At 43.9% G+C, this 26,020-nt stretch overlaps 12 protein-coding genes across 12 annotated transcripts; 5 read left to right on the top strand and 7 right to left on the bottom strand.

The window, feature by feature from the left end:
• Positions 1-377: 377 nt before the first annotated feature.
• On the bottom strand, positions 378-3,063 carry V1514DRAFT_323356 (uncharacterized protein). Its single transcript, XM_066926229.1, has one exon. The coding sequence runs from the start codon at positions 2,731-2,733 to the stop codon at positions 760-762; it is 1,974 nt and encodes a 657-aa protein (XP_066786137.1). The 5' UTR covers positions 2,734-3,063; the 3' UTR covers positions 378-759.
• Positions 2,947-5,417, bottom strand: V1514DRAFT_323354 (uncharacterized protein). Its single transcript, XM_066926228.1, has one exon. It carries the CDS (start codon positions 5,346-5,348, stop codon positions 3,162-3,164), a length of 2,187 nt encoding a protein of 728 aa, XP_066786136.1. The 5' UTR covers positions 5,349-5,417; the 3' UTR covers positions 2,947-3,161.
• Positions 5,398-6,872, top strand: V1514DRAFT_323353 (tRNA methyltransferase complex GCD14 subunit-domain-containing protein). The gene has a single exon (XM_066926227.1). It carries the CDS (start codon positions 5,612-5,614, stop codon positions 6,797-6,799), a length of 1,188 nt encoding a protein of 395 aa, XP_066786135.1. The 5' UTR covers positions 5,398-5,611; the 3' UTR covers positions 6,800-6,872.
• On the bottom strand, positions 6,771-8,186 carry V1514DRAFT_323352 (uncharacterized protein). Its single transcript, XM_066926226.1, has one exon. The coding sequence runs from the start codon at positions 8,147-8,149 to the stop codon at positions 6,911-6,913; it is 1,239 nt and encodes a 412-aa protein (XP_066786134.1). The 5' UTR covers positions 8,150-8,186; the 3' UTR covers positions 6,771-6,910.
• A 2,681-nt stretch (positions 8,187-10,867) lies between these two features.
• On the bottom strand, positions 10,868-11,182 carry V1514DRAFT_271824 (uncharacterized protein; the record flags this gene model as incomplete). The annotated part of the gene is made up of 1 exon (XM_066924825.1): positions 10,868-11,182. A coding segment is annotated over one exon (315 nt), but the record flags the coding sequence as incomplete, so codon positions are not given.
• A 2,252-nt stretch (positions 11,183-13,434) lies between these two features.
• Positions 13,435-14,378, bottom strand: V1514DRAFT_317202 (AhpC/TSA family thioredoxin peroxidase; the record flags this gene model as incomplete). Its single annotated transcript, XM_066925829.1, has 2 exons — positions 13,435-14,106; positions 14,187-14,378. The coding sequence occupies 2 exons, from the start codon at positions 14,376-14,378 to the stop codon at positions 13,435-13,437; spliced, it is 864 nt and encodes a 287-aa protein (XP_066786132.1).
• A 1,904-nt stretch (positions 14,379-16,282) lies between these two features.
• On the top strand, positions 16,283-18,540 carry V1514DRAFT_365127 (WD40-repeat-containing domain protein). Its single transcript, XM_066929801.1, has 3 exons — positions 16,283-17,596; positions 17,656-17,812; positions 17,836-18,540. Exons 1-3 carry the CDS (start codon positions 16,423-16,425, stop codon positions 18,329-18,331), a joined length of 1,827 nt encoding a protein of 608 aa, XP_066786131.1. The 5' UTR covers positions 16,283-16,422; the 3' UTR covers positions 18,332-18,540.
• Positions 18,461-19,501, bottom strand: V1514DRAFT_323342 (uncharacterized protein). The gene has a single exon (XM_066926225.1). It carries the CDS (start codon positions 19,408-19,410, stop codon positions 18,619-18,621), a length of 792 nt encoding a protein of 263 aa, XP_066786130.1. The 5' UTR covers positions 19,411-19,501; the 3' UTR covers positions 18,461-18,618.
• A 125-nt stretch (positions 19,502-19,626) lies between these two features.
• On the top strand, positions 19,627-20,643 carry V1514DRAFT_340090 (uncharacterized protein; the record flags this gene model as incomplete). Its single annotated transcript, XM_066929010.1, has 3 exons — positions 19,627-19,724; positions 19,775-20,050; positions 20,148-20,643. 3 exons carry the CDS (start codon positions 19,627-19,629, stop codon positions 20,641-20,643), a joined length of 870 nt encoding a protein of 289 aa, XP_066786129.1.
• Positions 20,644-20,859: 216 nt separating this feature from the next.
• Positions 20,860-21,676, top strand: V1514DRAFT_274584 (AMMECR1 domain-containing protein; the record flags this gene model as incomplete). Its single annotated transcript, XM_066924858.1, has 3 exons — positions 20,860-21,176; positions 21,229-21,291; positions 21,385-21,676. 3 exons carry the CDS (start codon positions 20,860-20,862, stop codon positions 21,674-21,676), a joined length of 672 nt encoding a protein of 223 aa, XP_066786128.1.
• A 156-nt stretch (positions 21,677-21,832) lies between these two features.
• On the top strand, positions 21,833-23,172 carry V1514DRAFT_287418 (mitochondrial carrier domain-containing protein). The gene is made up of 3 exons (XM_066925221.1): positions 21,833-21,998; positions 22,082-22,121; positions 22,178-23,172. Exons 1-3 carry the CDS (start codon positions 21,951-21,953, stop codon positions 22,978-22,980), a joined length of 891 nt encoding a protein of 296 aa, XP_066786127.1. The 5' UTR covers positions 21,833-21,950; the 3' UTR covers positions 22,981-23,172.
• Positions 23,117-25,294, bottom strand: V1514DRAFT_323332 (methylenetetrahydrofolate reductase-domain-containing protein). The gene is made up of 3 exons (XM_066926224.1): positions 25,077-25,294; positions 23,977-24,979; positions 23,117-23,888 (listed from the first exon to the last, which is right to left on the bottom strand). The coding sequence occupies exons 1-3, from the start codon at positions 25,161-25,163 to the stop codon at positions 23,194-23,196; spliced, it is 1,785 nt and encodes a 594-aa protein (XP_066786126.1). The 5' UTR covers positions 25,164-25,294; the 3' UTR covers positions 23,117-23,193.
• Positions 25,295-26,020: the final 726 nt, after the last annotated feature.

Here is a 26,020-nt window from a genome sequence, read left to right as displayed (position 1 = left end):
AAGGAGAACGTGAATGCTAGGACATTGTCCATGGTCAATAACGCCAACTGTTAAACTCCGCAGACTGATACGAAAACAACAGTAACGGCCAAAATCACACGCGAATCATAAAACCCAAAATGCGCAAACATCTCATGTCTGAAAACTTGTTTGATGACAATTGTGTACGACGTGGGGGGCTTTATTTGCCTTAATGTGAAGAAAGGTTTGTTCGAACCTCGCAGAAACGCACGGGACTGGTCGGAAATAGTGATTAGAAAAACGATAGGAACTAAGAATATAGTCTGCACGGATTCCTATTTGACGAGTTTATGCGAAATGAGAGTTGTCGACCGTATTTTAATGCGGGACTGATGCAACTTTTCACATTAAATGATGATACACTTGCGTTATTCAACTATTAGTTCATGTAGCTTGGGAAAATCAAAATTAGAACATTGATAATAACTTGCTTTTTTGAACAATGCCGTTTTACATATGATTTAAAAAACAAAAAGTAATACACGAATGCATGAACAATCAAAAAGCAGACGACACTCCAAGTAACCCACTGAACATTCAACGACTACTGTAACAACAAACAAAGAAATCCACATACACGAGCTTAAATGTGTCAAACTAAAAAAAAAAAAATTACATAAAAATTAATTTGATGCCTTTCAAAAAAAGAAATTATTGCCACCTAATACCAATTAACATGCACCTATATCCAAACCTACACTCGCATATTTTTTTTTCTTTTGTTAAGCAAGCAAGTAATTACTCGGGTGGAACACACCAGTGACGATGGAAGTACCATGCCTTTGATTGACAACTCTTGCTGCAGTACTTTGTTCTTCGACACCGTCGACATTTTGCAAACTGTTTAGGAAATTCCTCCCATTTACCACAATCGAAATGTCCGCATTGACGAATTCCACCTTTGGATTCATCTTTGCGGCAAGAGTTACGCATGATCACGCAAGCCCAATAATGCAAATCACCCATGTACACGCGAGTGGTGAACCGTTCAACGAGTTGAAATAGATTGATTGACGGCATTTTGTATTCATCTGCTATCAAAGACATGTCTTCTGGAAATAAAGAAGGATCATTGATGCCTGCTGGGTCAACTGGATTTAAGGGTTCAGAAGACAAAAGATCTGAACGCATGGATAAGCACGGCACGATATGGGTATTTTGAAAGTATGGACGCAAATGAACGTATTTTGAAACGTATGCTAAGAGTTGCAATGCCATAAGCACGTCTTCCTCCCGTGGCAAATTCTCCTGCGAACCTATGAATGATGGTAAAGGCATTGAAGATGGTGAAGAACTGTCAGATTCCTCATCCACGTTTGCCGGAGGCTGGTTCTCTTGCTGATTGACGACCACAGGCGCGGCTGTTGAAGACAGAGCTGTTGTAGTTTCAAAAATCGGACTACGATTTAATAGAGGCGCTCGAACTTGAGAAGCAGTCGAATTAGATGACTGGTCGGCAGGGGTCGCCACCACTATCGGATTATTAGAAGATAAGCTGCTTGTGCTAGCGAGAGTTGATGAATTTGAGTAATTCATGTTGACTTGTCCTAATATGTCACCAGAGCCGTCGCCGCCACCGCCACCAGTGTATTCAGTAACATCATCCGATGAAGAATTTTGAGCTTCATCGACATCGTCCACTGCAACAGGTTGCAGAGTTGGACGTTCATCAATGTCCATGGCCGTCAACGGTGCATCGCTTGCTTGTGTAAATGTCGACTGTGGTGATGTCAAAGTAGCTGCAGTTTCAGAGCTGTCGATGGAAGGGTTAGATGTATTATTGTGTGTATGTGAATGATTCGTTAAATGTGAATGATGATGACGATGATGACGGTGGTACATGTGATAATGATGATTATGATGATGAATTCGGTTCAGGTAGGTGTTTCCAATGGCTTGGTTTGTGGCAGTCGGATTGGCGGTGCCCGTGCTGATGTTTTCAGCTGCGATGGCTGAACGCCACTCTCGGTTGGTATTATGAATGCGTGCAAAAGGAATCTGAGCAGACACGTTAGATGGAATGGTATCGTCGTCGTGGTTATTGTTGTTGTTATTGTTGTTATTATTATTATTGTCGCGGTTCGCGTTATCCATTGTTGAGGCCAACAATGTTGTGTCACGTGTGTCGGTTTCGGAATCGAACATGGGCTCATTAATCTGTTGGCGCTGAGCCTGGTCATCGTGACCTTGTCTTGAAGTATTTGATGGCAAAATCAAATCCGTAGGCGAGGCATTTAAGCCATGTTGCTGTTGTTCTGATTGACCATGCCTGCCAGTGGCAGCATTCTGCCGCATGAAAAAATCGTGATACACGCGCAACTTCTCAATCGCTTCCAAAAAATTGTCCAGAACAGTGGCAAGGATTGGCACGATGTCCGCTTCAACCACTCTCCTGCGAACGGCTTCTGACCCGCGCACGCCGACAGAGGATAAACACTGGAGGGCTAGTGACCACTTCCATGACGTGAGCACGTCGTTTGCATGCATGCCCTGGCAAGACCGAAGAATCGCAACCAGACGTTCAATGCCGCCATCGCTGGCAAGCGACTCTCGGATGACCTGTGATGATGACACGAGAACGCAAAGGCTGCTGAGCGAGTTGACAAGCGGCCTGTCGTATGGACAATCGAGCGCGCGGCGGTCGTACATCGTCGGCGTCATGTTGGCGGCCGCCTTGTTGTTAAGGACGGAGAAGAAGTTAACATCTCTCATGGCCACTGTGAAAAAAAAAAAGAACCAGTTAGCATTAGCATATCATCAAAACCAAGAAAAAGGCAACGTAACGTTCGTCCGCTGGTGGTTATGAAACCGCACACGAGCAGTCATAACCAAACAACCCAACAAACAAGCCAAGCCAAGCCAAGCCAGCAGACAAGGCCACTCACCATACACGCTGCACACGCAGCTAGAAAACTAAGAATTCTTGTGGGTATAAGGTTTGGTGAAGGACGACGATGGTGATGATGATGATGATGATGATGAGGTGAGATGGAGAGATAAACAGGGGCACTCGGCGGCAGGAGCTGACAATTCTCACCAAACACAACCGAATGCGTGATTGCCACAACCGGCCATATTTGCCCTAGCCCTGACTCTGGATACACAAGTTACCGCTGCTTACGTGATTAATTATGCATACATTAGCTAACCGGCCGCCACAGCCACGCCGCGCTCCACCGCCGCACCGGCCGCGCCTCCTCCAGCTCTGCGCACCGCCACAACGCCTCCTGAACCCGTGCTTCATCACCATTGGCCTCGAGCGCCTGGCCCAACAGCAACCAGGCCTCGCCGTAGTCCCATGCTTCCGCTTTCGTTGCGCTCTCCAGCAGTACCGATGCCCGGTCTCGCGCCATTGGTTGCTCCTTGTCGTCAAGCCCTAGCAGCGTGGCTGACAAGCCAATGATGGCTGGCACGTAGTCGACCGACACGGTCAGCGCCGCCTCGAACGCGTCCAGCGCCTCGGTAGTCTGACCCTGCGCCTGCATGAGAAATCCACGCTCCGCAAACGTGTCTTCTCTCGCGCCACCCAATTTCGTCGCTTCCACAATCGCAGCCGCGGCTTCTACATATCTCTCGCTTCGCCTAAACAAACCCGCCACTAACAGCCAAACGTCCCGCAAGCAACTCATGCTCAGCTCCTTAAGCTCACTATCGTCAACCGACAGGCTGTTTCGCAGAACCCGGTTGGCTCCTCCCTTGTGCTTTTCTACCAGACTGTTCATCGACATGGCCTGCACCGACGATCTGGACGATTTTTTGGACCGCAACGACGCGTCAGACAACCGCCGGCGAATTGCTCGCGGCAATATCAGGCTCCTTTTCGAAAGCAGGCTTCGTGGCTTCGGCGAAACAGTAGTCCGCACTTCTGCTAGTACGGCAGCTGGAATGGTCGAACTCGTCGTGATAAAATCCTGCGGAATTTTTTCTGAAATATGTGACCTGCTTGTTCCATTTGACGACGCCGCTGCCGCCGCCGCTGGTGCTGCTGCTGTGGTCGATCCTGAATTCGCAAACGATGATGCCGTATCCCTGGTAAATACTGACACATTTTCATCCTCTTCCGTTTCGCCGATCGCGTTATCGTCGTCGTCGTCATCATTATCATCGTCGTCGTTGGCGTCGTTTATGGGGTCACCCAGATCGTTCACGGCAATTTCCGGTACCGCCACGGTTGGCACTATCTCACTCCGCTTCTTGTACTTTTCCGACAGGACTTCAGACTGAGGCGGCGTGATTGCAGATGTAGAGGCTTCATGGATCTGAGATTCAACCGTGTCATCCCCCCACGTAAACAGATCGTTGTATGAGCCGAATAATTCGTTTGAAACAATCTCGAGTGCCTTGTTTACACCGAAGAGGGCCTCGATTAAAGCAATATTCGTCATCTTCAATTGCAAAACCATACGTTTCTCCACTAAACTTAATTGTCGCCTTGGATTATCTGCCAGGTTCTTTTTGAGATCTGAAATCACTTGCCGCGCTTCGACGTATTTGTGTTCGCCCGATAGCACCAGTGCCAATAGGTGAGCCGCTGTCACATTACCACTCTGTAGCTGTAACACCTTCCCCACATGCGACCTTGCAGAAGGTAAGTCGTTGCACAGTGAAGCTAACAAAAATGAAAATTCAAATAATGAGTCCGACGACTGGTCGTCAAACGACAATGCAAACTCTAGAGCTTCCCGAGCCTGGCTTGTACTGGTATCCCTTTCGTCCTGATCAAGTGAAAACTGGGCCGCCAGTCTGTAAGCCGACCCGACTGCAGTCCATCCGATTGACAATATTTTCTTATGCTCTGAAACTTCACCTTCCTTGCCTTCACTACTTTCGATTTTGGCCGCCGTGCTTGCGACCACTATCCAACCACGCAGCACGTCAGCAGTAGCTTTTGCTCTCCCCGCGTCTTTCACGTGCCGAACCAGCATCCGCACGCCCTCTGCCGCTGCAGATACAATTGTGATCGGGTCATCAATATCCACGAATGCTGACCCTTTTTGCGCCCGCACTCGGCCTTTAGCTGCAAGATCAAGATACTCGTCCAGCGCGCGCGCCGCATCAGTGTAGTTCCCCAACGCCGCCAGCACGATCATCAAACACCTCAATAGTCTCTGGGAATGATACGTCTTCGCAGCTGCCTTATATAAAAAATCTGCAATTGACCGAGCCTGCAACCGGTCGTGGCCGCCCCGCGCGCGCCATGCTGCCACGGACCGTTCCGCATATTTCACCAGCTCCTGGTTGTTATGTTCACCAGATCGAGGAAAATGAGCAGCTCGAAGCACTGCCGCAGCTGACTCGGAGTCGAACGACTGAAGCTGCGGAGGCATTTAAAAAAAATTATAAACAAAAGGAAATGCGAAATTGATATGCGGAATTGTTGATCCGTTCACGTGTACTGTTGGTTGTCAGCTCAGTTCTGTTGTGTGCTCGACGAAGCACGCTTTGTGCCCCCGAGGGGCTTGTACTTATCGGCAGCTTTAGGGTCGAGGCAAAATTTTGAACCCCTGAAAATCAATCAAATATACAAAATCTCTATTCACCACAACACATCAAAACTTCTGAGAAAAGTGAAAAAAAAAATAATAAAAAAATGACGGAACAACAAGATGCAGTCAAAGAAAAGAAAACCTGGTCTCCATTTTTGGAGTTCAAGACAGACGTTGTTGAAGATGATCTCGTTCTGGCATGGCTTACTCGTGACAACACAAAACCCATCAGGCCAGTTCAAGGAGACGCATTGCATACCAGGTTTGGATCTTTCCAACACAGCGACATGCTAAGGTCCAAATACGGTACTCAATTACCATCATCCTCGTCGACCAAGGCAGGTTTTATTCATTTGCTGTATCCAACTCCGGAACTGTGGAGCTTGTCCCTGCCGCATCGCACTCAGATCGTGTACACGCCTGATGCTAGCTACATTGTACAAAAATTAAGAATCTTGCCTGGAACAAGAGTGATTGAATCCGGCACCGGAAGTGCCAGTTTCACTCATGCGCTTGCGAGAACCGTGAGCAAAACAGGCCGGGTATGGACGTTTGAATTTCACCTGCCCCGGTTTGAAATGGCGCGCAAGGAGATTGCCGACCATGGCCTGTCAGATGTGGTCAAGTGCTCGCATGGAGACGTGTGCAAGAAAGGATTTGTGACTGAGTTTGACGACACGCTTGATGCCACGGCCGTGTTTCTCGATCTTCCGTCGCCATGGCTGGCCATTCCTCACCTTAAGGGAGTGGTTTCACAAAAGCGCATGGTCAGGATATGTTGCTTTTCTCCTTGCATGGAACAAGTTCAGAAAACGATCGAAGCACTTCAGAAAGATGGTTGGCAAGATATTGAAATGGTCGAAGTTAGTTGCAAGAGATGGGAGGCAAGAAAGGAAATGGTGCGACGACCGGAAGATGCTATTGAGCGGTTGCGCGATATCAAGAGACGAAGAGAGGAAGGACTGAGAAGACGAAACGATAGAAAACATGTGGAAGAGTCATTGCAAAGTCATGTGAGTAGTGCTGATGATGAATCCACGCCGGGCTTGCCAGGTTCTCAAAAACGAAAAGCTGAGGACAACGACATCACCGAAACTGAGGATCAATCCACAACCGTGAGCCAAAAACCATTAAAGCCATTTTTGCCATCTGAATACAATCCTTGGGGTAAAGGTAAAAGAGTGCATGAAGGAGAAGAAGGTTACGAATGGAAAGACGTGTCAAGAGTAGAAACTGAGATTAAGAGTCACACGTCATATCTGACGTTTGCATATCTTCCACCTCCAATTTAAAACGGAGCGAAAGTATTAATGTATTATAGTCGAAACGAAAACATTATTATTATTAATTATTATTGTACAACAATATGATAAAAACCTCATGTAAAAACCCCCATTTCCTCCTTATTCCTCTTGTTCACTCGCATGCTCCTCAGTGTCACGATCTTCGTGATTGTCGATTTCAGACGCAGCTGTAGAATCTGGTTTGCGTTGCACATCCGTATAGGAAATCGTATCACTATGCTCAATTATCTCCGGTTCATCATTTAAATTCTCTTCAACAGGTTCCTTAGAGACTTCAACGACATTAGGTTTCTCCGATTCACGTATTTGTCCATCTTCTGTGGTGCGTATTAAATTGTCGGATTCACCCGTGCACGGTTCGTCAAGTTGTTTCGACTCAGTCTCAGGTTCCTCATTCTCAAATTCTTCTTCCGCATGTGATTCCACAGAATCTAAATCTGTAGACGGTTTATCAAATTGTTTGGTTTCCGACTCGATCTCAGGTCGCATATTATTAAACTCTTCATCATCAGACTTGACGAACTCTGATTGCGTCAATGGTTCATCAAACTGTTTGGCGTCTAATTCCTTATTCTGAAATTCCTCAGGATTCAATCTCGCAAGATCTGGTTCTGCAGACGATTCATCTAATTGTTCAGTCTCCGACTTGGTCTCTATTTCCTCATTCTGATATTCTTCGGTATTAAAATCCGCAAGTTCTTGTTCCACGGACGGTTCATCAAACTGTTTGTTGTCTGGCTCAGTTTCGTCATTCTGATATTCTTCGGTAATAGAACCAACGGACTGTGTATTCACAAATTCTAACTCCGTAATCTCTGGCTCTGCAACTTCTGCAACCTCAGCTTGTGAAATGTCATGTTCAGGTTCAATAGATTCCGGCTCAGCAGCTGAATTTGAATCCACGATGGTATTCTTCTCGGTTTTAAAGCCATAGTCATTCAATTTTTCAACTTCTGCATGACCGTCGTGACCATCACACACGACCGCATCGTTTCCACCACTTTCGGAATCTTTCTTCAAATTCTCAACCTCATCTTTGACCACTGTTTCTTCTTCATCAGCCTGCTGCGCATCCGTCTTCGACGTTTCATTAGATTGACTCTTTTCCGGTTCTTCTTGCTCTTCTTCATGCACCGTGTATTCACGAATTTTACCATCGGCAGCTTCAATTTCAAGTGCTTGGTTCGATTCATTCTCGTTCTTTGACTCATTCGCTGCCTCGTCGCTTTCAATAAGCTTCAAAGGATTGTCCTCAACAGCAGGTTCACTAGTAACATAGCCATCTGTAAATCCAATTTTAGCTTGCTGGTCCAATTTACCTCCATAATTAACCCTCATAAATTCTAACTCACCTTCTACTTTGTTATCTCTAATTAATTCATCCTTGAAAACAGACCCTTCTGCGCCCGATGATTCTTTCGTGAATTCTAGCTGAGTCTCACTTCCAATTTTCTCATCTTGTATCACAGAAAGGTCGGCACGGCCATCTGTATATTCAGTGTTTAGTGGCGGTTCATTCGCTTGTTCTTCCGGTACTGAATTCTCAGCATGATCTTTAATATCCTGTAAAACTGGCTCTTCTGCTTCGGTTGGCGAACTTCCTTTAATCAAAGCCTGATCGACCAAAGCTTGATCATTTGTTGACGGTAAAAGTTTGTCAACTTCCTCGCGCTCCTTAAAGTCTTCAGGCTCTTCCGAAATCGGCACCTCTGGAGCGTCATTGTAGCCATGATTGTCTGCTTCATCAAATCTGGATTCACGAATTTGTTCCAATTGTGATACATTCTGTGCGACTTCTTCATCAGTCGGCGGGCTTACATGAGTGTAAATCGCTTCAGATGGTTCAACCTGAGCCCACTCTGAAATTTCTTCGGCAGCTCTGTAATCAAATATTTCTTTTCCATTCTCAGATTCATCTTCAGACCTGCCAGACTCTTTCACAGCTTTTTTCGGTCTATAATTTTCGTTGTAATTTTCAGGCTCAACCTCAGGCTCAATGTCAGGCTCAATGTCAGGCTCAATGTCAGACTCAACCTCAGGCTCAATGTCAGACTCAAACTCGAGCTCATGCTCAGGTTCAGGCTCGATTGCAGACTCGGCTTCGATAACCGGTTCCGATATAGCTTCAAAACCAGGCTGTGGAGTAGCTTCAGGTACATGACTGTGATCAATCTTTAAATTGGCTGCATGTTCCTGAATCACGTATGGCACATCTGGGGTAGGCAAAGGATCGTACTTCTTATTCGAAGGCTGCTCTTCGAGCTCAATGCCGTCTTCGTCAACAAAATGGTCCTCTTCATCACTTGGAAGTGCAAATTTTGAATATGAATCCGTAGTAGTGAATTCAAGTTGTGGAATGTCTTCAGTGGAAGTGGACGCTTTAGGAACTTCGGTATGAGATTCCTCAGAGTGAGAAACATCATCCGCATATTCTGACGTTAACTTGTCAATCGACAGGCCATCAGGATTAACGTTTCCAATATGAGCCGATGGCAAAAATGTCTTCTCAATTAACGCTTCACTCGAGAATTGTACTTCAGTATTCTCAATTGATTGCACAACAGGCGTAGGCTGAATTTCCTTGACTTGCTCAATCTTAATATTATTGACCTCATCATTTACTGCAACATCAGCGGGAATAGGTTCAGCAACGTCAAGATCTTTGTCATTTCCCAAAATTTGGTCTGTTTCATGAGCTTCATTGGAATTCTTTCCTGATTCTTCTTGAATATTTTCATCAGCTTCCGCCTGAGCAATCTCCGCAGCAGCAACAGCTTCTTGATCGGCTAATGTTTTCCTCCTTGCCTCTCTCCTTGCTTTCAAATTCGTTTTCTCCTCTTGATCAATTTCCTCCTGAAGCCGACGTAACATGTCGTCAATATCTTCCTCGGAATCAGCATCTGGTTCTGGTTCATCGGGCTTTTGCACGACTCCATCTGCAATTTGTTCTTGATTTTCTGCAATCTTTTGTTCTGCAAAATCAACATCCAATTCATTAACCGGAGTATTAATTTCACTGGCCCTGGCTAAAAGTGCTGCCGATGACTGAGGCTTGGTCAGCTCAGAGAAATCATCATCACCTTCGTCCTCGGCAGCATGCAAATCGGTCGTGCTCTCTGTGGATTCATTATCAACATTAGCAAGATAGTTGGCCGATAACTTGAACTTGCTCGCCTTGGAATACAAATTCGATGATTCTTCAGTGTCAGCAAATAAATCTTTGATCGCAGTGCCATAATTGTTGCTCGAGGTATTTGTTCCTGGAACTGTGACAGATGTAGAGTCTGGGTGTTCCAAAGAAGACGATTTGTACGCAGACGAAACCGGCTGAGGTTCTTCATCTTCCAAGTCAATAAGTCCAACAGATTCGTTTTTGTAAGCGGGCAGATCGTCCAATAGAGACAGCTTCCGCTCCAATCCATAAGCATCCCTTAAGCCGTTAGACAGGCCTTGGCGATGATTGTCTCTTGGATATAAGTAATCGCTTAGCTTGGCATCAAGAGAGCTATAGTTTGCACCATCTCGCGCAGATCGATACGAATCAAGGCTGGAAAGAGAATACCTGTTTAATTGTGCACCTCCATTATACAGTCCAAACGATTCCTTCCTTGAAATAGCAAAAGGCAACGAGTAAGGCGACTCAGCAACTGGAGTACGCAAGGCTGAGGTAGCGGATGAAATCCAAGGGAACTCCGCCATTTTCGGTTTTCGTAAAGTTGACAGTCTAAGTGGTTGCAAAACAATCTCCCGTGGAGGCCGTGGTGGAAGTGGTGGGCCTGGTGGGGAAGGCGAGCCGGAGCGAGTATCGACTCGATCAAGTGCTGGTGGTGGTGGTGCTGGTGGCTCACTCGTATATGATGGCGTGTGCGACAATGAAGAAATTGAATGAATCTGTTGAGGTGGAGGCGATACGTGGCTTGCGAGGCTGAACGCGGGCGAGGATGCCGAATCGACAAATGAAGGTTCGAATTGATTAGATTGAACGGCCGGAAGCGGGTTAGTTTCAAAATAAGTGGTGGGCTGAGAAAAATCCACAATCAGACTATCGTTAGCATGTCTAGGTTGGAGCAGATGTACGTTGGAATCAGCATATCCAGGCGCAAGTCTTCTGGCTTGTAATGTTTCGTCCTGCTTGATTTTGCCATCCCATTGATCCACGGCAACTTTCGCCCGCTTGTGTCGCGTAGCAGTCACATTAGCCTGTGACTCAATTGACTTTGCAATCTTGCGCACGTCATCAAAAATAACAGCAGACGAAGGAGGTAAGCTCCTAGGCAGGGCAGCGTAACTAGACGGAAGAATCACCGGCTGTGGGGCCTTGAGAAACGGCGACAAAATGAGCGGCACTTGAGAAAGCAGTGAATGAGCTTGCCAGGGTTAACACTTTGTGCTGAAAAAAAAACAAGATAAACAATGATAAACTTACTAGCAGTATCGTGCATGGTTGCTGGATTGCCAAATGTCCACACGTCAACGATAAATTACAATCGGACGCAATCGCGATATCGCATGCTTCGGCGTCGCGAACGTCACCAACGCACAAAATTAAGTTTGTACACGCTAAATGCCACAAGCCAATTCCAGTTCGGTTTGAAGAGATTCAAGTTGGAGTACAGATAACATTAAGGAGGCATTATATAGTTATTTTATGTAGTGAAGTTACATTTTATTTTACTACAGAATGCATGCGTTTCTAAATTTCGTGCACTGCAACGACTTTCTATATGCAATCTGATTATCTTAAATCGTGAAAGGTCAGCAATTGCCACAATGTAACATGGCAAATTGAATTTTAAACAAAATAGGCAAGCTATAATCTGATACAGTATAGCGAAAAAAGTGATTTTCTGTCTTGCAGTTATTTTATATGAACTCGAGCACTAATAAACATTCTCGATATACGCTGTGATGTGCTCACTTCTTTAATCGTGGGTTATTCTGGAAGATCATGTGCAACTTTATAAAGTAGGTATTGTATAAACCTTTAATTGGCCATACGTGGTAACCCAGAATCATTCGCCAGGTATACTTGGTGCTCCATATGCAACTTGGTTAATATTAGTAAACATGGGCTTGTGCAGGCTCTCTTCAAGCGCAATGCTATCTTGAGAAGTGAGTGATTAACCAAATGTGACACAATTGGAGAAAATTAAATCCTGCTTGTCTTACGATATATACAAAAGACTTTTTGAAAAAGTTGCCAATGTCAATAATTTTTTCTTCATTAGACGACGACGAAGTTTAATTTATAATCATGTGGACTCATTCAATGGCAAGATAATTCTGTTTAAACCACCCAACATTCAATCACAAGATTGTCAAGTAGTAAGATCTCAGACGTAAAAAAAGCATTTATTAATGCAAAATGAGGTGTGCATCGACCTCATTTGCCGTCATGGTATTAATAAATAATTAGTAATTGAAATTGTCACGTGTTTAATATTTGTGCTGTAAGCGATAAACTAACAAACACATCTGATGGATGCTACATCTAATTTAAACTAATCCCATAGCTACTTCCTTCCCGTAATTTAGATTTTTTTCCGTAAAATTTCTTTTTTATTCCTATTTTTGATTTACGATTATTTGCGAAATGGCCAATCTCATTTTGTAGTAGGCAATCGTAAACTGCTGATCGAATAACGATTACCTCCGCCTATAATTAGAATCCAAGCAGACTGATATTAAAGATGACTTACGTGACCAATTTTTTTGCTAAACTATTATTCAAACGTATTTGAGGCGCAGCACGTCGATTGCTGTGAGTCTGTCTTGCCTGACAGGCAAAGGTTGACGTCAACAGCCAAGCCCGGCGCCGCACGAGCCTCAGCAACGGGCCTTGGGGGTTTTGCACCTCAGGGATCACGCGTATATGCAAGTCGTGTGGGTGTGGGGTTGGGTGGCCATGATATAAATTGGCCCTAATTCCACTTGCTTTGCATCCCCCCCCCATCTCCATTTTATATAACATTAAATTCTGCCAATGGGAAACTGTTTTTCAAAGTCAAACTCGCTCGACAGCCCGTCGACCACGTCGTCAGTGTGGACTGACGATAAACAACGGCGTCAATCCACCAGCAGTGCCCGGTCTCGCCGGTTGTCGCTGGCCCCGGTGCCGTCCGAAAATCCGGAGCATCACAGACCTGTGTTTCGCCAGCCCGCGGTATCACGGCATCGGTACAGCGACTAAATGTTTATTAGAGTTCATGCCGTTAAAGCAACGTCACATGATTCATCCGCCTATAATGATCTACATATACGTTTTCATGATTCATATTTTTTGAAGGGTTTTTTTTTTGGATTGAACGAAAGGGATGCCAAGGCTCTTTTTCCAGTTACATTCGGTGTAGTTCACTACTAGTTGGGGCCGGGGGCCGGGGGCCGGGGGCCTGATTGAAGCATGCCGCGTTATTTGCTATATATTGTTTTCAATTGTAATGGACTTGACGTGTTGTATACATACAAATATATATTCATATTATAACCATTCACGAGCAACCGCTCGTTAAACAAAAAGCTTGACCAGTGTGACTCGCTTATATAATATTATATCACATGGACATGGCTAACAAAATCACGTGCTTGTTTTGCCGTGGATTTGTTGATGTTTACACAAAATCAATTTACTTCTTGAGAATCTGCTCAGGGTACTTGGTAAATCTCAAGTAAGGCTTCACGGCCTTGAACTCGCCAAACTTAGCCGCTGCTGCCTCGTCAGACACAGATGGTGGCACGATCACGTCCTCACCTGGCACCCAGTTAATCGGCGTGGTCACGCCTGCCTTGTCACCGGTCTGCAACGAATCCAGCACTCGCAACACTTCGGCCGTGTTTCGGCCAGTAGATGCCGGGTATGCCAACGTCAACCTGATTTTTTTATTCGGGTCGATAATAAACACGCTGCGGATCGTGAACGCGACGCCGGCCTTGTCCACGTTGGCCAAGTCTTGATGATCAACCATGTCGTACAAGTAAGCCACCTTGCGGTCAGCATCAGCAATAATGGGGAAATTAAACTTGGTTCCGCCGGTTGAAACTTCTTCAATGTCCTTGATCCAATCCGCGTGTGATTCCAACCCGTTGGCAGAAAGCCCGATTAGCTTAGTATTGCGGGCAGCGAATTCGGGTTGCAACTTGGCAAACGCGCCCAATTCGGTCGTGCACACGGGCGTGAAATCAGCCGGATGAGAAAACAAAATCGTCCATGAATCTCCAATAAACTCATGAAAGTCAATTGCGCCTTCCGTCGTTTCAGCTTTGAAGTTTGGTGCTGTAGAACCGAGACGGAGTCGTGGCTATGAAAAAAAAAGGACACGTTCAGCAAAATAAAAATTTTGTAAATCAATCATAAGCTCAATTATCATAGACAAATTACCTGGTCATCACGAGCAATGCGTGAAACGCTAAAGAACCGAGTGGCAGTCTTGTTCATAGCCGAAGACGGACGAGCCAACCGAGCAGTCGTGGTCGTGGTCGTGGTCGTGGCCGAAATCGCACCAATTCGAGCAACATGGCGAATACCTGTCACGGTAGCAATACGAGCAGAACGAGCAATCATAGAAGCCATTTTGTTAATGTAAAAATAAAAAAAGAATATAATAAAATGGGATAAAATTTATGATCGGAACGGTGCGTACAAAGAGCAAAATGGGTAGCCACACTTTCGACTCGCTTGCGCCATATCATGTCTAATTTCCATGTTAGGGTTAACAGCAATATAACGCCGACGTGTAAAACTATTCAGAGTATTCGTCCGGCGATATTGTATCTTTTTAGTTGGTAGAGCGAGATTGTTTTAGTTAATTGCCATAGTCCAAATTAATTTTCTTTTCAGACATTCCTGGATTTTCTAAACAAGCAAACGACTGGTTTTCTCTTGATCTAGCGACCCGTTTTCAATTTTTTTTTCTAAGCAGAGCAACAAACTCGCTTGGCTTTTTCTGATATCCATTTAATCTAAAATAAACTCCAATTATCACACAAGCGCAAGATGAGTTTACTGTGATCTGTTATCAATAATTTTCATGATCTTTCGTCGAACGTAGCGCGCTCCAACAGGACGATCTTGTCGTTTTGAGAAACGAAATAAAGAAGAGAAACTCAAATGAAAAGAAACTGTGATTTTTTTTTTTTTTTTTTTTTTGGCTTTTTGCACGACACATTATCAAAAGTTAGCAATTTTATTGCCTCGGATTTTAACGATCCTAGCTGCAAATACGATTAAAAAAGACCTTGCGCAACATGGACATCAAATTCAGATAAAATGTACAACCACACGACTGATATGATCCACAACACCTAATACCTGAAAATCATTTATAATTTACCATAACCAAATAGCACGTATAAGCAGTATGTGCGGCATACCTTGATGTATGACATAGCTTTTAGAGTAACGATGTGTGCCATGTCCAATCGCCTGCGCTTTGTTCCTACCGCATACAGATCGACATTATGAGTTCTCGTTATCGCAGAAAGTTTAGTGACGAGCTAGGTGAACATATATTCTTTACATGGTTGCCGCGGTGGCTTTTGTTGATAACATGCCACCCGGATTGGATCTTGCTCATTTAAGACATGTACCGGACAACATGTGAATCACTATGTTTTTTTTTTAATTTTCTTTAAACGACTATATCTTTAATTCTCTATTATAATCATTTATTCTCATCAACTTAATTTCAAGGTCATCAATCTGTATTTGGGACGCATAATATGTGGTACTTATAAATTTTATCAATAATTAAAATATCTGGTTTCGGAACATCGTATATTTTTCCTTTCATGATATATCAACTGAGATGACCCCGATCCCGACCTCAACCTCATTATCCATACGGATTATCAGATATCTTGTCCAGCAGTTGGTGATCGCTGTCGTTACGGAATCTCGAAAGCGACAAAACAACTCTCAAACATAGATAACCATAACTACATTTTTTTCCATTCTTTTGGAGTTACAGCAAACTAATTTCGGCAACACAAAGCGAGTATATGATAATATACTACTCTGTCAAGACGTTATTATCACGAAATAGTTTTTTTTAAAAAATATTTGTATTTCATAATAACCTATAAACATAAAAAGTAAATTTTTTTTGGTCGTTTCGTATGGTTAAAAACTAAACATTAAACACACAATACTGGAACAGCTTAAAGTTGATTGTGTCGTATTGATATATATTTAATGATATCAGAAGTTGAACAAGACAAAAAAACGTAAGCCAGCTTGTGTGTTGGCCAGTTATCTTTATTTGATAATTCTACAACTTGTGCGTTTATGGCTGACTCTCAGGTTCTTCATCAACGTCCCCAGTGTCAGACTGTATTAGTTCTTTCATTACTATGTTTTTGTCGTTATTTCTGACAGTAACAAAGACATCGGCAAAGAATGTCGTAGCTGCTGTAAACTCGAGGTAGATATTGCATAAGCAAAATTCCCACGCGCTTTCAACATATCGCGAACTTCCCCGGGCCGAGTTGAAATTGAACCAAATCATCTATTTTGTAGTTTTCGGATCGAAAGATTCAGCACGACTTTAAAATTTTTCTTCAATTGGCTTACATTCTGCAAGCTCAAGGTAAATTTAATTGATTGTCCAGGATTATATATGGCTCAAGGTTCACCCGGTCGTGCTCGCTCGCAGACTGCTCCTGCCCTTCAACTTACTACATCATCACCATCATTACCAGGATCGTCATCTGTATTCACCACAAGCGAGTCACGATTTATTCATCTTCAATCACCAAGCTCGTTGTATCTTTCACCATTATCGTCGCCTTCATGGTCAACAACGTCATCGTCGTCGTCGCCAAGGCACAGGGAAAGATTATTATCCAGCCGCGGCGCGCTTTCGCCTGATCGATTCATTCCTTCGTCGTCTGCGTTTCCACTGTATCATTTTGAAACGCCTTTACACGACACTACCTATGATGCAACCGGTGGCCGTCGAATGCGCAGGCATACCGGCGATTTCCCCATCCGTCCGGGCGGTGTCAGTAACAGCAACGACGACGACGACGACGATGATGACAACGAAGGTGGAGTGTCTATCGCTTCAGCGCTGGAGATCGCGCCACTGCTTAGTAGGCATGTTAATTCCGGGCGAGTATTATCATTTCAGCAGCCCCGCGGCGGCAGAAGCGGTCGCGACAGCGGTGATCGTGACATAATCGAACTAGAAGCACTTCGGCTTAGTGCGGCAGCACTGGTTCACGGTCGCGGTCGCGGTGGCAGTCCTGATTCCAAAGCAGACAAGCCTCGCCGAAATCACAGGATTGGTAATCGACTGATCTCGTACGCTCCCTTTCGAGTTCTCGACGCACCGGGCTTGCGAGATGATTTTTACACGAACTTGCTGTCCTGGTCATGCACGACGAACGACCTGACGGTTGGGTTGGGGTCGGAAGTGTACGTCTGGCAGGAATCTACCGGCGCATTGTTGGTTCCGGAATGGAACACGTCACCGGTTGCATGCGTATCGTTCGCACCGGACGGTCACACGCTCGTGATTGGCAGGATGGATGGGACAATCTCATGCTGGCATGTGCCGACAAACAAGTCCGTGGCTGATTATTATCACACGGCCGGCCTGTGCTGCATTACGTGGCGACCGCAACCAGATGCAATGCTGATTCCAGATAATTATGAATTTTATGTTGGTGATGAAAGCGGCGAGATTTTACGATTCAGACTCGCATGTTCAATCTCGATAGCGACCGGCGGCGAGGCCAACAGGCTTCAATTGCTGCAAAAAGTTCGAGGCCATTCTCAACAGATTTGTGGTATTAAAAAAAAAAATGAATCCTTGAATTTGTATCGTGGGCTTATTAGTTACATTTAGGTATCGCGTTTAACCCATCAGGCACTCAAATGGCCGTCGGAGCAAACGATAATACATGCACGGTATGGAACATGGCGGCCGCAAGCGGGCCCGAGAATGCACCCAAATATCGATGGGACCACCGTGCTGCAGTAAAGGCAATTGCATATTGTCCTTGGTCTCCTTCCCTTCTTGCTACAGGTTTAAATTAAATTTGATTCATATTGCCGCTGTTGAGTATTTCTTATTACTAATCAAAAAAAAAAAACTAGGAGGCGGATCTAACGATCGAACCGTTCGATTTTGGCATACCAACTCTGGTTCGTTAGTTCATTCGTTTAATACCAACGCTCAGGTGACCTCGATCATATGGGCACGGTCTCGCAAGGAGATTGCAATCACGTTTGGCTATGCTAATCCTGATCATCCGATTCGCATTGCATTATATTCATACCCGGCATGTAAGCCATTGATTCAAATTCCCTGGCAAGAAGAGACCCGATGTTTGTACGCGGTTTCTTCACCAGCAGGCGGCAAGATTTGCGCTGCGGCTAGTGATGAAACCGTCAGATTTTATGATTTTTGGCAGGACAAGCCAGGTACGAGGGTTAGTCACTGGGATAGTGGCATATTCGGATCCGGCATTCTCGAACTTTGTGAAGGAATTGACGAAACTTTTGATGGTGAGGTTCGTTAAATTGTACGCATCCTCCCTTTTTTTTTGTTTGCTACAGCTTTGTTTGTATATCATGTTTTGACACCCCTTTGTATATCGACTCTTCATTTTTTTTGCTTACCCAGAAGTTTGCTTGGTTTTTTTTTGCTTGTAATAAATCACTCTATTATGTCATATGAGTGATGTATTTCATTTTAATAGAAAAAATAATTGATAATCTATGTTAACCGAACACCTATTCTATGTACAATAAGAAAAAAAAAAAAAGAGTATGCAATAACAATTGAATGTACATTTTTTTTTCTTGTTTATTTCCAAAATTGGTACCAATTTTTGGCCTTCGAATTTTCAACCTTGTCATTAGTGACAACAACCGTGGCCGACGCCGACGGATCAGTTTGCCGTTGCCGAAGCAATTGTTCTTCATGTTCCTGAATGGCCTTGTCGACATCGACTCTGTGACCACGTCTGGCACGTTCGGCAGCCCAATCACTTTCTTGGAAATCTTTGCTTAATATGGCACCGGAATCAATCTGTCGTTGCACTTGTCCTCTCGGGTTCGGTTTTAAATCTTGAGTCTCTTGTTGAGACAATTGACCAAAAAACATGCGCTTGACTCGTAATTGAAACCGGTACGGTCCGGAAAAGACGTTATCAAACCCTTCATTCCATCGATAGAAAAAAGTACCGTAAATCACTAAGGACGAGCAAAGCAACACGGACGCGTAATGAATGCCGTTAATAAACGAGCCAGGCCTGAGCCGGCGCAGGACCTTGAACCGGTTTGGATAGTAATCACTAGCTGGTGCGCTACCTGGGAACGCAGCCTGACGCATGCGATCCACAAATTGCCGGTAATTTGGATTCTCGCCGGCCTTGATGCGCCAATCCTTGGATATGGGCTGGTTGTATTCGGATGGGTAGCCCTTGGCCGGTCGTTGATCGTCAGGGTCGAATGGGTTATAAGGAGCTCGAGGCGGCCGCCATCCGGGAGGGTTCGGACGACGTTCCAGGTCGTCACTAGCGTGTGACATGATACTGAAAACTTTTTTTTTGCTGTGGTAAAAAAAATTGAGGAATTGAGTATGTTTAAGGTACATAAGATTTCAATATAATAAATATTTGGCGCTCATTATGGATAAGGGTACAAATTTGTTCACGCGAACTCATGGCGATTTTGCCTCGGACTATACGAAAGAAGTCATCTGCAATCAAACTCATCTCTTTGAAATAACCTGTCGGTAATATTTAACGAGCAATAGGGCGCAATAAAACGTTGAAAACTTATAGTTTTTGTCAGCAAGTTTGCGAATCAAATGAGTGGACCGACCAGCCGAAGCTTGATTACCCGTGTCGCGGGAGGGAGAATATCTGTGCCGTCGTCGTTATTGACACTGCGATGTGAACGGATACGGTATTGGACATGCAAATTCTGCTTTATGTTTTAAACTTATTGTAATTTAGGATTGGGTTGATTCACAAGTTTTCTACCACGACATCGTGCTCGTCATCATCATCATCGTCACAAGCAAATGTAACTTCCAAGCAAGACTCAAGCCAGGCAAGAAAGAAAACAACATGGTTATTACCATTTAAATGGAATTGGATTTGGTCATTTGTTGTTCTTCTTGGCTTTGTTGGATCACAAAATATTAATGTCATGAAGCAACAGGACGATTACAATGTCATGAAACGTCGGTGGAAAGCAAAAGCTGAGTTACTTCGGGAAACGATTATGAAGTATGCAATGAACCGGACCCTTTTTTTTTTTTTTTTTTTTTTTTAAAAAAACTGACTAATGATCTTTTTTTTTTTTTAAACTTTGAAAATGATGTAGGGTTCAAGCAGGCAAGGAAGTTAATATCGGCGAAGAATTACGAACCGGCATTCCTAAGGAAGACGAAGAATGGACCGAATTGGTCAAGTTATTTGAAAACGGCGGCAACCCTGAACCAGAACTTGAATATTTAAACATACCACAAGTGACTGAACCACGATTACAACAGCAACAACAACAAGAATGTGCTCAAAAAAGTAATACGACGACGTGGGCGGACCAACGTGAACCAGATGATGATATTAGCGATCTTGGTGATTTTGAGTCCCTGTTCGGCATTGAACATGACGACGGCAAGACTGTCGATGCAGCCGTTAGCAAAGAATCTCGTGGCCGCAAAGCAGAATCACCAAATGCTGCAGAATTTGACGAGCATTCGCAGCTGCAATTAGAACGACCGCCAGCATCAGAGCCAAAGGAAAACGCCGATCGAGTTGAAAAAGAAAACGACAACAATCCAGAACAGAAATCTGCATTAGGCGATAAATTTATTTAGTGTATTAATATATAAAATTAACAGTAGTTAAAAATGAATGGCCGCCACAAACGCCTTACTCCGTACCTGGCAAGTGTAAGCAAATTGACTCCTTATCACCGCCACGACTTTTTTTTTTGCCTCTGCGCCGCCCCCGGATCATGAAGTTCCAATTACAAATACTCACCACCGCCCCTCGTTCACCGGGGTTGCCTCAATAAACTTGTTTGCTTAGACATGGCCACCAAAGCTCAATGCGCGTTTTGTTTTAACGTGTTGATTTCAAACCTGCACAATTCTTCGCCGGTACCGTTATCCGTGTTCGAACTGGCACTGTCGGACTCGGCAAGGTCGTCAAGCTCAATTTGGTCTGACGATGCGTCCTCGATTGAAGTTGATGATTTTGATGCCAGTGATCGTGACCGGGATCAAGTCTTGCCCATGTTTGTTACGTGGAACGTTATTGTCAAGGGCGCACCTCGTCTGCGAGGCTGCATTGGCACGTTCGATCCGCAGCCGTTGGAGAAAGGTTTAAAATCCTATGCACGCATTGCGTAAGAATTTAGTTTTTTTTTTTTTTTTGCATTTAAAGCTGATTTTGCACAGGGCGTTTGAAGATCACCGGTTCTCGCCAATCACGTTGCGAGAAGTTCCTTCACTAGAAGTCGGGTAAGACCTTGAAGCATACTTGGTTGTGATTATTTTTTTGTTTCTCATTATTGACATTTTCATTTTTTTTTTTTTTTACACAAAATTCAAAAGAGTCTCGTTGCTGATGTATTTCGAAGACGCCAAGGATCCGTTAGACTGGGAATGGGGTGTTCACGGCATTCGCATCTCTTTTTCTTATAGAAGTCATCGTTATTCGGCCACGTACCTACCGGACGTGCCGCCGGAACATTTTGATTCCAAAGAACAAACGTTGGATAGTCTTGTGCGCAAGGCAGGCGTGCCTGCCGGCGTGTCATGGCAGCAGCTGGCAATCAAGTTGGTCAGGTATCAGAGCTTGAAAGCGCACATGTCCTACGCGGAGTATGCTGAGCTTCAACGTTGAAACTAACTGCTACGCGCGGTTGCTTGTAATTGGGGAATTAATATATATATATATATATATATGGCTGGAGTTTGGACAAGGGAGTTTTACAGTGGGTTTAATTGTCTTTAGACGTGTTATGGCATGGCTTATATAATGTATTACGTTAATTATGATCACGTAAGCGCAGCCTTGACCTGTTCAGGGGCTCAATCGCGTCATTAAGAATCATGGAAAATGATTTCTTAATGTTTTAGTGTTTTGCTACCGCTGGAGTTTCATTTTGTAAAGTGCAATGGCAGATTCTACAGATAGCTCATGGTCTAGAAAGGCTAAAGATACGGTATGATTACTTTATTTTTATTTTTTTTTTTTTTTTTGTGATTAATTGCACGGTTTTGGGTCTAAATTTGCACTCGTCGACAGACTGCCGGTTTTGTTGGAGGTGCCGTTCAGGTGTTGATTGGTTCGTATCTTTTTTTTTTATTTTGTTTTACCGTATCGTACTAACAAATGAAACAGGGCAACCGTTTGACTTGGTCAAAGTACGCCTGCAAACAGGACAGTTCTCAACCCCGTTGCAAGCGTTCTCCAAAACGTTAGCTGCCGAGGGACCGCTTGCATTTTATAAGGGCACGGCTACTCCGCTAATTGGCGTCGGCGTGTGCGTGTCGGTTCAGTTTTATGCTTTCCATGAAGCTCGCAGGTTTATTCTTAATCGAAACAACAATAATGGTGATGGCAGCAATCAGTTATCACTAGGTCAGTTTTACCTGGCAGGTGCGTTAGCTGGCATTGCTAACAGTCCCGTGGCTGGACCGGTTGAACAAATCAGGATCTTGTTGCAAACCCAGAGATACAATCACAAGGTCTACGACGGCCCGTTGGACGCGGTCAAGAAGATCTACCGTTCCGAGGGCCTGCCAGGGATCTTCCGAGGTCAAGGTGTTACTTTGCTTAGGGAAGCACAAGCCTACGGCCTATGGTTTTTAACGTTTGAATTCCTCATGAAGCAATTGCAAACCCGGTCCGGCGTGAAGCGTAATGATATTCCTGCCTATCAAGTTGCCGCATGTGGCGCGTTGGCGGGTGAGGTTTTGTGGCTTGGCTCGTACCCGCTCGACGTGATCAAGAGCCAGGTTCAGAGTGACGGATTTGGCAAAGACAAGGTGTACCACGGCGCGATCGATGCGGCCAAAAAAACGTTTCGTACGGCAGGACTGGCCGGGTTTTGGAAAGGATTAGTGCCGACGTTGCTCAGGGCCACGCCGTGCAGCGCTGGAACGTTTGCAAGTGTGGAATTGACCATGAGACTGTTGGGTTAAATGTCCCATCAAAATTGCATGATGTGCTTTTTCTTTTTTTTTTTTTTCTTGTACAATAAAATATAGACGAGTAATGATGATCAAGAAGCCACTTACAAAACCAGAACCAACATTATATAAACGTTATATAAACGAATTTTATTTAATTTAAAAAAAAATATATATAAATACAAGGGGAAATTTTTTTTTTTTTAAATATTTTATATGACCATGTCATATGTGCAAAAACTCCCACAAAGCAGTAGTATTGACATAGTCATGATGAACCAATGACACAAGGAAATACGAGTCATGAATTTTTTGCAAAAACTGGCCCGTGTTTGAATTTTTTGCGTACAATTGTTGCCATTCCTGCCAGATGGCAAAAGCTTCCTCACTCCATGCCTTGAACGATTGTTCTTCAATAATCGTGGGCTGCACAACTTCACGGTTCGGGAACGCACCCCAGGTTACCGCGTTCATGTCGGACGCGGTCATGTTTGAGAAAAAATCGCCTTTTGCGTTGCCAGCATAGTACGAAATTTCGTCCACGTTGCTGAGTTTTTGTTTTAATTTTAACCACTTGTCAGTCGAAATGAAAAACTCAACCAACGATTTTTGGAAAACGTAGCCGTTTCGCGGGCCCCAGCCGAAAATCGGATCGTCACTTCGCACGCTGTTAACCGCGGGTTGGGATGCCACGGTCCAAAATCCGTCATTGTTTAGCCTGATCAGGTCGTCCACAATGAATCTGGTTTCGGGGTTTAAATCATCTTGCTCTGACCAGGGTAACACAGGCAACTTGCCCTGAATGTAATCAACAAACAATTTCGAAATATCCTCTGGCTTTTCCGGATGACCCCATAATTCAAGAGCCTTGGCAGGCGGAACGTGAAGAGTAATTCCATATCCATCAATTTCACCATAAGCTGAAAAACAAAAACAAAAGTAATTAGTTAAATAAATAAATAAAGAAAAAAAGCAATTCTTTTGCAGTATGTGCCTGGCTCTTCTTACCTGGTGATCTTGGATCGCCCCATCTTCCGTTAGGGAAATCATCCCATGAGGCTTCTGCTGTCTCTGATTTAGCATTAAGCTTGATATCTTCCACCTTGCCACTGAGAACGGCCTCGATGCTTGGTGTGGTCTCTGGCAATGCCCTGCGCACGATCTGTGATTTTTTCAAAATAATGCTCTTCTCTAGTATGGACGCGGTCGCGCGTTCCAGGTTTAACGTGTAAAAATGAAACCCGCGAACTCTATGGCTTGTCTCCTGATAGATGCGATCAATCATGTCGGTCAAGATTTGCACGCCGACTTGCTTGACCTGTTCATCATCCGTACTTTGAACGGTTTCCAACTTGGTCATCACGTCCACCGGGATATGCGCATGACTGAGCTTTGCGGTACGAATAAACGATTGAAACGTGTTAATCGGTAACAATCCGGGGATGATGGGGATGGTTTTAAAAATGCCAGACTCATGCTGGCGCAGTAATTTTTCAAACTTGATAAAACTGTCTGTGTCGAAAAACAACTGTGTCATGATAAAATCCGCACCGGCAGCGGTCTTTTCGATCAGGTACGGCAAGTCAATGTTAATGTCTTGCAATTCCGGGTTCGTGCCATCCGCATACCCCTCCGGGTATGCAGCCACGCCGATACAAAAATAATCACCATACTGTTGGCGAATGTATTTGACTAAATCGACCGCGTAATGGAACGGTTGCGACTCAGACGGGATCTGGTATTCGTCTCCTCGAGGCGGATCACCTCTCAGGGCCAGCAAGTTTCGAATGCCGTTCTGCTTGGCCTTGGCTAAAGCTTGATCAATAATATTCTTGTCCATATTCGTGCAGGTTAAATGCAGGCAAGTGGTAAGTCCAAGTTGTTTGTGACATAATGTTGCAATGTCGAGCGATTTGGATGACGTGGACCCGCCTGCTCCCCAAGTGACGTTAACAAACAATGGGTTCAATTCCGCCATGCGTTTCAGGCGGGCAGTCAAGTTTTGAACGCCCTGTCATTCATTCATTAGTCAAATCCAAACAACAACAACAACAACAACAAGACAAAGAAAAAAAAAAGAAAAAGGTAAAGAAGTTCTAGATGCGTACGGAATCGGTTTTGGGGGGGAAAAACTCGAACGAGTAGAACGGCAGGTCCGGAGGGAGTGACTGAATTTTTTCTACAATCGTAGACATTTTTATTTTATTGTTTTATTTGTACTGAAATATCAAATAAAACAAAAATGTCCCGATTTGCAGTTGTGCGTTTGAGAAGAATTGTGTATGACGGACAATCGCTAGTTATTTGAAAAGTTATTTTGAAAAAAAGGTTCGGGCGCTCCTCGACAATATATTTTGCGATAAGTAACAGAATTACAACGTTATTTTTATTTTCATAACCTTTACTGTTTTATATTGAATTGAAAATATAATCTAAACCATATACGAGTCCAAGTTGTTGCGCTCAAACTTACGAATGTAAACCTGAACGTCACCGTTCATGGCTGTTACCTATCAAAAAAGAAAAAAAAAAAAAAACCTATTAGCAAAATTATTTTTAAAAATATATATACATCATAAACAAAAATTGCTATTGCAGTAAAAAAAATGAATTGCCACATCAGCTCTGGTGTGATTCACAATTGCCAAGTTGTCTTCTTGTTAACTCTAACAGAGTTTTTTTTTTTTTTTTTTTGGTTGGTTGCCATTAATCCTCGGTTACATAAATCTTGTTTTAGCCAAACAGGGTATGGAACTCGAAATGCCATATGCAGGATTAATGACAATTGCTCGTGTATAGGTTGCATGCAGATTACCAGAGCGATTTCTTCATTGCCGAGTGGATGTTGTTGCATTGCAAAGGTATTATTCTTAAAAAAGCACAAATAAAAAAAAAATCAAAATCATACTTAGACCAAGCGTAATAATAAAGAGACAAGGAAAAACAAAAATAACAATTAAACTATATAATCGTTTAAAAGGAAAACACTATAAATGTATCGTAATACCTAAGGTCATCACACTGTCATGGGTCAGCCTGCTCAAAAAAAAAA

This window comes from Lipomyces japonicus (assembly GCF_038497905.1).
Source record: "Lipomyces japonicus strain CBS 7319 unplaced genomic scaffold V1514scaffold_1, whole genome shotgun sequence".
In the NCBI taxonomy this organism is placed as follows: Eukaryota; Fungi; Ascomycota; class Lipomycetes; order Lipomycetales; family Lipomycetaceae; genus Lipomyces; species Lipomyces japonicus.
This window is presented reverse-complemented; position numbering and strand designations above follow the sequence as displayed.

Bases quoted from the DNA above. Each gene is read 5' to 3' on its own strand.
- V1514DRAFT_323356 (XM_066926229.1), bottom strand. From the start codon at position 2,733: ATGAGAGATGTTAACTTCTTCTCCGTCCTTAACAACAAGGCGGCCGCC.
- V1514DRAFT_323354 (XM_066926228.1), bottom strand. From the start codon at position 5,348: ATGCCTCCGCAGCTTCAGTCGTTCGACTCCGAGTCAGCTGCGGCAGTG.
- V1514DRAFT_323353 (XM_066926227.1), top strand. From the start codon at position 5,612: ATGACGGAACAACAAGATGCAGTCAAAGAAAAGAAAACCTGGTCTCCA.
- V1514DRAFT_323352 (XM_066926226.1), bottom strand. From the start codon at position 8,149: ATGAGGGTTAATTATGGAGGTAAATTGGACCAGCAAGCTAAAATTGGA.
- V1514DRAFT_365127 (XM_066929801.1), top strand. From the start codon at position 16,423: ATGGCTCAAGGTTCACCCGGTCGTGCTCGCTCGCAGACTGCTCCTGCC. The intron at 17,597-17,655 runs GTATTAAAAAAA...AGTTACATTTAG, and splicing joins CCATTCTCAACAGATTTGTG to GTATCGCGTTTAACCCATCA.
- V1514DRAFT_323342 (XM_066926225.1), bottom strand. From the start codon at position 19,410: ATGTACCTTAAACATACTCAATTCCTCAATTTTTTTTACCACAGCAAA.
- V1514DRAFT_287418 (XM_066925221.1), top strand. From the start codon at position 21,951: ATGGCAGATTCTACAGATAGCTCATGGTCTAGAAAGGCTAAAGATACG. The intron at 21,999-22,081 runs GTATGATTACTT...ACTCGTCGACAG, and splicing joins CTAGAAAGGCTAAAGATACG to ACTGCCGGTTTTGTTGGAGG. The intron at 22,122-22,177 runs GTTCGTATCTTT...CAAATGAAACAG, and splicing joins TGCCGTTCAGGTGTTGATTG to GGCAACCGTTTGACTTGGTC.
- V1514DRAFT_323332 (XM_066926224.1), bottom strand. From the start codon at position 25,163: ATGTCTACGATTGTAGAAAAAATTCAGTCACTCCCTCCGGACCTGCCG. The intron at 24,980-25,076 runs GTACGCATCTAG...AATGAATGACAG, and splicing joins TCCCCCCCAAAACCGATTCC to GGCGTTCAAAACTTGACTGC. The intron at 23,889-23,976 runs GTAAGAAGAGCC...TTTGTTTTTCAG, and splicing joins GGGCGATCCAAGATCACCAG to CTTATGGTGAAATTGATGGA.